Raw genomic sequence first — 8,620 nt, 5'->3', positions numbered from 1 at the left:
AGAACGGGGCTAGTTGTCACATAATATTAATTTCAATCGCTATTTACAGTAGAGTACAAAAGGTTCCTTTCTTATTTTTTATTATTTGTAAATAAAAGTGATGTTTTACTCGGTATTTCCCTTATGAAACGACATAATTGCCACAAGACAAACAATAATAAAAATAATAATTTAGACCGGTATTCTGAGATTCTGAAAAAAATAATAATAAAGAGAGTACTTTTTATATTAGTGCTCAATTTAAGTTTGAACTTGTGTTTATAAGGGTTATTTAAGTAAATCTCAAAATTTTGATCCTGTGTTCTCATGATGCACTGGGGAATTAATGATTTTCCAGTTTTCCAGTTGTTTTTACACCGTTTGATGGTTGCTTTTGTTGTTAGGTTGCTGTTTTGTGACTGTCTGAGGTCATTTTCTACTCAAAATGACTCATTCTTACTCAAACATTTGAGTGTTTTAGCGAGATTTGATGATTTGCAAATGCTTCCAAGTCTGTACTTTTAATGCTGTTTTATTGTGTGCTGTATTGTTGTTTGTTATATGTGTATTTGTATAACTGGGCCGCATAACTTGGGCTATCTCAGTGAGGTCCTGGTTAAGTAGATTTTACTTAATTCCATGCTTAAATGTTACTGAATCAAGTTTACATCGTCTTGAGCATCAGTGAATGTTTGCAGCTTTTGTAATAGTTATTAAAGACGGATCTCAAATTCATACAATCATTGCTGGATTCAAATATGCAGAATATGCACACAGAAACATAAACAACAATCACAAAACATGAATAAATAAAATAAAATAAAAATGAAACACCATCAGAACCAGAAAGTTTCTGGAAGTAAAGTTCTCACCATGATCATGTGGCTCAGGCATTATTTTGTCTTGTGGAATATAAGAGTAAACAACAACAATAACATAAAAATTTTATGATCATTTTTATCTTTTATGACATTTCCCACGATGGGTCTAGGAAAAGGGGCATGTATGGAATATTACATGCTAAAATAAACAGATTTTCAAAAGATAAAACAAAACAATTCCCAGCTATGCATAAAATAACATAGGAAATGCGTACGGGTCATTTTAGACCCATGTTGTGCACCACCAGAAGATAAAAAGGAAATGTGTTAAAAATAGATATTAACAGAACACAGTTTACAACTGTGAACGCAAGCTAGATTAAAGTGATTATTATGTTTAGAATATGTATATTTTTCTTACAAAAAAGCATCAATTCGCTACAGGAGACTTTCGTTCACTTTTTATAAAGCTTCTTTTAGGCTGATGCATGCAACACCCGCTGACTGAAATGATAGAGCTTAAAAGACCAAAGACAATATTTAATATAACTCCGACTGGTTTCTTCTGAAAAATGAAAGTCATATACACCTATGATGCCTCGGTGGTGAGTAAAACGAGGCCTAATTTTCAGTTTTGGGTGAAATAACCCTTTAAGTATTACATTGAAGTGTTAAAGAGCTAAGAAATAACAAAAAAAGGATGTAGAACATCTTTGAATCTTTTTCTTATGAATATTTATCCCCTGTAGTTTTTCTGTTTATTCCTTCGATCCTGTTTCACTGGTGATTTAAAATACGAAATGCCTCAAAGTGACTTTGGCCCAACACACCTATTTTATTTTGACTCAGGTTCACGAACTCAAGTTTTTTCATAACAACAACGTGCACGGAGAAATCTTCACGTCAAGATCAGGAACATATATTGTACAGAAAAAAATGTAATGTACGAGTATGTTTTTACAAGAGAATAATATTTAAGTTTTTCGACCTCAGAATTTAATTCTTGCCGTTTCGTTTGTAATTACTGGTGAAATATCACAGCGACTTCTGAGCGTGTAGAGTCAATTCTTATCTCATGTTGTCTCGGTCACAGGTTGCTACGGTGACGACCTCTACAGTCACAGATGGGGTCACACGGCTCCTCTTTGACCTTTAGTAGAGGTCGACGCCTGCCTTTCCATTCATCATGCACTCCTTGAATCCAGAGATGCTTGTAGTTGTGCTGCCCCTGTGTGATGGTCATAGCTGACTGGATGCAATGGAGACTGTTGACCGCTTGCGATAAGTGATCGTGTTCTTCACTGTGAGTGTCTTGTTTAAGCTTCAACGGCGTACTGGACTTCCGCGACTTCTTTTTCGGCATCACGTCAATCACATGGCTAAGCCCGTTCTGATTGGCCGTGCGATTGCCTGTAGCTCCTCCCCCTCCTCCTTCACGGCTGACTGGAATCTGGTGGTCGGTCAATACAGTGTTGGTGTTCTCCATGGAGACTGGCGAGGTCGAGTCACGCAAGACTGGTCGACGCGGTTGAGCGAGGAATCTGCGTGTCGTCTGTTCGAGCGCGGCGTGCAGTCGTGGGTTGGGGTTTGCGCTGTGGCGGTTTCGGCTGCGCAGTGAGCTGAACATCATGTTGCAGCCTTCGACCGTACAGCGGTGTTTGATCTTCAAGTGCACGGCGTTGAAGTGGATCTTCAGTGTTCCTTTATCGTAAAACGTCTTGGCGCATGCGCTGCAGCTCACGCGAGCTTTGCTCGAGGACCGTTCCCCGGCTCCCGAAGAGTCTGAGATCAGCTCGTCGACTCCCACTTGACGTTGTTCTACGTTTCGCAGGCGTTTCGGTGACCGTGTGGAACTTCGTATCTGCAACGATCTTTCAGGTGCACCATCTCTTTTGTTTCTGGTTCTCATTTCTTCTGCACCGTTGTTCTGTTTGCTGAGCCGCTGTGTCGCGGGATGTGAGGGTGGGAACACGGACGCACTGACGCAGTGGAACGGCTGCAGGAACGCCAGACTTCCTCCTGGCAGATTCTCAAAGGGGTGCGTTCTGGAGGGCGGTTTGTCTCTCGGCTTGAAAGCGGGGTTGCGATGGGTTTCTGGGCGGATCTGCTGCTCCTCGGTCATCAGCTCCACGATGGATTTGGTTTCCCCGAAACGTAGAAACTGATGCAAGGTCACGACCTCGTCCTCCGGGCTCATGGTGACCCATCGATCCAGAACCCTCCCCAAGGAGTCCTAAAGGATGAGAGTTAAGGCCTGTTCAGACCAAGAGCGATAACTGTAACACAGGGTATGACACAGGTATTACAAGGAGAGGGTGACTTATGAGGACATAACCCATGTCCCCATTTTTCAAAACACTTATAAATCATACAGAATGAGTTTTTTTGAGAAAGTAAAAATGCACAAAGTTTCCTGTGAGGGTTAGGGTTAGGTGTAGGGTTGGTGAAGGACCATAGAATATACAGTTTCTACAGAATAAAAACCATTACACCTATGGGATGAACACACTTTACACTAAAACAAATGTGTGTGTGTGTGTGTGTGTTCACCTGCAGCATGTATCCTCTCACGTAGTCGCGCAGCGTCCACCCGAGGGTGTGTATGATGTTGAGCACCTGTGTGTGTGTGAGGACGCTGAACAGCCGATCCAGAAGGATCTTCATCCGGACGGGAAGCGCCTGCGTCCCGTACAGAATCAGACTACTGATGTCAAACACCACGTTACTCTGGACGATCTCCACCTGCCCCGAACACAGCAGAGCGGGGGCGCACAGCTTACCCACCGCTGCACACACACACACACACACACATCAATACACACGACAGAATCCATTCTTCAGGCAAACACACACACACACACACGTGTGAATCATACCGTGAACGACCCAGCCATGTGCACAGCGATCACACGACCTGATCTGAGCTGGTCCTGGCAGGAAACACTCACACGGACACTCAGCATGTGTGCAACCCACAACCTGCAGAACAACAGAGTAGAGCAAAAAACATGACATGCTTCTAAAGTTTAAAACATTTTACACTTATATAAACTAAACCAGACTGATGAGATCAAGAAACAAAAGAGTTAGTTTCTCATTACAGTCACTCTGAAGCTCAAACTGGGCGAAACATGTTTAATCTGAATCTGTTATTTAAGAAAACAACAATAAATGTGTAATTTAAATTGTATTATTCAAATAAATCTAATTATAACAATGAATAAATTATTCATTTAATTATAAAATAATTTAAATTAATAAAAAAATATAAAATAATAAATTATCTATATATATACACACACAATAGAATGTGTAAAATAGCAATAAATAAACAATATTATAAATAAGCAGAATAAAATAGCAATTTTGCATGTAATTTTCTTTAAAAGATATTAATTTTAAATTTACTCTTATAAATAATTAATTTATTCTAATGTTTATAAAATATTTGGAGTGTGTATGAAGTATGTGCATTTATTGTTATGATTCAATTAATTGCTTCATGAACAAATGCCGTGAAATTAAGTTAAAATTTTGATTTTAAAATTTCATTTATTTCACTTATTATTTTTACAACAAGACATAGTCATGATGACCTTCAAAATATGCACAACCTGAAAACAGATTAAGCAGCACAAGTATATTTCAGGACAATTATGTATAAAGTTGATGAAGCTGTTTATTGATTTGAGTGAATTAATGATTGATTTGTCCACCTGTACCTCGTCCTTCATCCTCAGAGTCGTGCTCTGTTCATGTCTCTCCAGAAGAGACTCGTCTCTGTCCATCTGTCAAACACACAAATGCATGAACCAATAAAATAAAACGAATGAATTAATGAAAATGAATAATGCATGGGAAAATATCAGACAAATTCGTTCTTGCTCTCTAAAAAAATGAATATAAAATGAATTGAACAGAGATTGAACTACATAAAAACTAATATAGTTCAAAGTGAAGCATTTAGAATTTTTTTGCACATATGTGCGATACCTCCTGGAGGAGTGTGTGTGTCCACGTCCCCATATCTTCAGACGTCTTCACGAGGATCTTTTTCCCAGCTTAAGTCCGTATCTGGAGTCTCCTGATGAAGTTCTGATGGGATCATTGGGGCCCGAGGAAATATAAAGAGCCCTAATCACTTTCACTCTCTCTCCAAACCGCCAGACTCCGCCCACTTCTAGTGAGAACAGTAGAGCGGCTGCATCTGATTGGACGAGAGTGTTCCTTTGTCTTGAAGAGAGAGAAATACCAAAACAACTGGCGGATTTAAAACACACATATTCACAATCTCAGAAACACTCGGGAAGAAAAGAGCTCTGGGCTAGAACTGCACAGAAACACTGATCCCAGATGCGCTGATCAGCATTTCAACAGCATATATATATATATATATATATATATATATATATATGGACATAAATTCAAGGAAGCAAAGAAATCACAGTGTGGTGTGCAAAAAGTATAATGATGAAATGCATCTTTTACAGATTCTGAACAACAGTATTTCTGTTTGTTCAAACAAACTATTAAATAAAGTTTCGTTCATCAAAATAAACAAAAAAACTGAAAATTAAACTAGATTTTAAATATTGTTTTGGCAACTAACTAACCAAAGTTTAAGTAGTAAAATTATTAAAACTGAAATAAAATAAAGATAAATAGAAATAGGTTTAAAAAACGAAAAAACAAACTAAAATTATGACAAAAACAGAATGTATAAAATAAAAGCAAATTCAAATATTAATATATTCTATAGTAATAAAATCTAATGTTGGCAAAAAAAAATAAAAAAAATGACTAGCAAAACTAATTTTGATCTTTAAGTAAAGTTTGAATTAAATAAAGAAATTTGTGGTGGGAAAACAAATTAAGGCCCATTCATAAAAACTATAACAATATAGAAAAGAAAAAAAAGATAACTTTTTTCAAACATACATGCAGATGTTTTAATACCTAGCCTAACTTTAACCAAGGCGAGAATAAAGTTAAATTCTTGGGCAAAACTAAGGAAGTTGTGAATGAATAGCTAATAATTAATTAAATCATGAAAATGTTCAATTAAGAAGCTTAACCAAAATAAAAAACTGATTAAATTTAAAAAAAAAATATATTAAATATGTAATTTGTACACCTGCATTTCATGTGACCATTGACTGACATCAGAAAACTGTGAAAATGCTTGTTGTCGAATTATTAAAAACATTAACTTAAAATTGCATAAAATAAAAATAAAAAATTGACAAACATTTGGGTCATGGTAAACTTCCTCTGATTTTTTTTATGATACTCCAAAACATTGTCCATCTGTGCATGGGTAAAAAAAATAAACATAAAAAAATAAAAATAAAAGTTTAACATTTTCAATAATCTGCTAAATATTTAATACTACTTTAAGCTCCTGCAATATGGAGGACCAAACCTGCCGAAATTAAAAATAAAATACATTTTTAAACATACAGATAAATAAGTAAATGTATAATAGGAAAAAAAATAAAGAAATAAATGACTTGATTAAAACAAAAAATTTAAAATGTTAAATAATTTAGAATAAAATTTTAAATAAAATCTTGAATAAATTTTTTATTATGTATTATTTTCTATATTTATTTTTATCTTTTTAAAACCTTTATTTGCTTATTATTTCACCTTTTTATATTTATGTAATTAGTTTATTCATGCATTTATTTTAGTTATATTTAGATTTATTGATTTAATCTCACATGCATTTATTTCCAGGTTTATTTATTCACTTATTTCTGTTTACTTTTCCTAGTGTGAATAAATACACGTGTAAAAAATAAATAAATGCATGAATAAATACACTTAAAAAAATAAATTGATAAATAAATATTAAAAAAAATAACTGAAAGAAGAAGAAAACTAAAGTTAAAAAAAGCTAAAGGAAAAATAATTAAATTTATTTAAAAGGTGACTATATTTGTCTTATCAAGTCATTTATTTGTTTATTCATTTTCCTATAAGCCTACATATTAACGTACTTTTCATTTCTGCAGGTTTGGCCCTCCATACTGCAGCAGATCAAACCAACAGCAGAAAACATCACAAGTATTTCACAGTCCGACCCTCATGAGGATCAAACCTGCGGCATCAATCCCTGCGCCGCGCGGAAATCAGGCCTTTGGCAGCGGAAGAGCCCCAAACAACTAGAAACACCAGAATTAATAGTTAATATCGGCGCCGGTGAGTGTTTGTGCCGCTGTTAATGAGAACCTGACGGGACCGTCGTTGTGAATTAATGAAGGTTGTTGTGTTTAAGTAACTGGGGACGTCATCAAAGCATCCGCGCGCTCTTTTCTCGTTACCTGCGAGCCACGGCCAACCGGAGGACTCAGGTGACCCTGCCAAAAAACACGTGTCCACGAGGGAGAGAACGAGGGAGAAAGGAGGAGGAGAGGAACCTACTTTAATCCACTTTCCCTCTGATGCCACTTTCTGCTGTCCCACATTGAGACGTGAAGGAGCGCGTGCGCGCGACCAGACCTGCGCCGTCTCTTTGTGCGCGATCCAACTTGGCACATCGGCGATATAAAGGGGGACAAACACACGCATGATGATCTTTGTCGTAATTAAAACTTGAATCACTTTCAGAAGTTCCCCGATGTGATTGTGGAGGGGGAAAAAATCTGTGAAAACAACATTGCAGCCACTGATTCCGATCAGTTATTTTTAATTCCTACATATTTTAATATTTTAATTATTATTATTATTATAAAAAATCCATTCCTAAATATCCAATTGTTTTCTGTCAATATGCGCGACTTGCCACTTATCGGCTGATATCGGTAAATAACTATAAACAACAACCTGCAGGAAACCCTAAAACTGTTTGCGCTAAAAACAGGTGTGTTCATGATAAGGATAATAAATTAAAATAACATCAGTGTGAGATATTACGCAGCACAAGGAACGGACTGTTTTAGTACCGATATAAATAACTGGAAGCATGTTGAGACCGGAAGTCTTGCACATTCTCCAGCGTAAAGTTAAAAATAAAGTGGATAAAAAAAAGATTTAGAAACGAAATTGCTAGTAAATTTCACAATTAATTACAAAGAAACAACATTTAACATATTGAATTAAACACTAAATTTAAACTAATAGTGTTTTCTTCAATATCCTTTGTTTTGTATACAAAATACATATTTTTTTTACACCTGTCTAAACGGACATGTGGGATTTTTTCCAGCATTTTAAAATGATTATTTATTTTTAGCATTAATTTTTTTACTGAAAAGCATTTTGTACACAAATACAACCCAATATGTGAGGGGCATATAGAAAGAAAAATATTAAATGTATTAATTTATTAATTAATCACAGAAAACCATTTTTTTTACTAAAAAACTTATTGTACAAAAATACAACCAAATATGTCAGGGACATATAGAAATACAAATATTAAATGTATTAATTTATTAATTAATTATAGAAAACCTTTGTACCTTTTTAAACAACCAAATAGTTTTCATTTCTTACAAGTTGTATTGCTCTCCAAATATATTTTAATATCACTTTTTAAAACCATTTTGACCGTATTCATATATAAACAAGCAAATATAATCATTTAAAAATAAATAGATTTTAACCACCATCCAATGATGTTTTGACCTGTTTTGTGTGAAAATACTCAAAAACGCTGATGAACACTTTTACTCTGCGACCAACATCACGACTAAGAGATTTGAGAAATCAAAGTGTCTTTCCCTTTAAACTTACGTTTTAATAAAATGATTTAAGCTTGAAGATCTCTTGCTTTTTCTGGACTGGACACATTTTAAACTTTTCAACGTCGAGCA

At 35.3% G+C, this 8,620-nt stretch overlaps 1 protein-coding gene and 1 pseudogene across 2 annotated transcripts; both read right to left on the bottom strand.

Annotated features, from left to right (window-relative positions):
* Positions 1 to 15, bottom strand: part of LOC113065327 (endophilin-A1-like) — a 9,493-nt pseudogene extending 9,478 nt beyond the window's left edge.
* A 1,612-nt stretch (positions 16 to 1,627) lies between these two features.
* Positions 1,628 to 7,341, bottom strand: LOC113065326 (zinc finger protein basonuclin-2-like). 2 transcript variants are annotated; one of them, XM_026236552.1, is made up of 6 exons: positions 7,227 to 7,341; positions 4,794 to 5,033; positions 4,523 to 4,588; positions 3,677 to 3,779; positions 3,351 to 3,586; positions 1,628 to 3,033 (listed from the first exon to the last, which is right to left on the bottom strand). In XM_026236552.1, exons 2-6 carry the CDS (start codon positions 4,824 to 4,826, stop codon positions 1,888 to 1,890), a joined length of 1,584 nt encoding a protein of 527 aa, XP_026092337.1. In that variant the 5' UTR covers positions 4,827 to 5,033; positions 7,227 to 7,341; the 3' UTR covers positions 1,628 to 1,887. The 2 variants fall into 2 exon arrangements, with proteins under 2 accessions (XP_026092337.1, XP_026092338.1); XM_026236553.1 differs by having other exon boundaries at positions 4,794 to 4,895.
* Between the last annotated feature and the right edge of the window lie 1,279 nt (positions 7,342 to 8,620).

The sequence above is a fragment of the Carassius auratus genome, chromosome 48 (genome assembly GCF_003368295.1).
Source record: "Carassius auratus strain Wakin chromosome 48, ASM336829v1, whole genome shotgun sequence".
In the NCBI taxonomy this organism is placed as follows: domain Eukaryota; kingdom Metazoa; phylum Chordata; class Actinopteri; order Cypriniformes; family Cyprinidae; genus Carassius; species Carassius auratus.
Note: the sequence above shows the minus strand (reverse complement) of the source record. Positions and strands in the feature narration are given on the sequence as shown.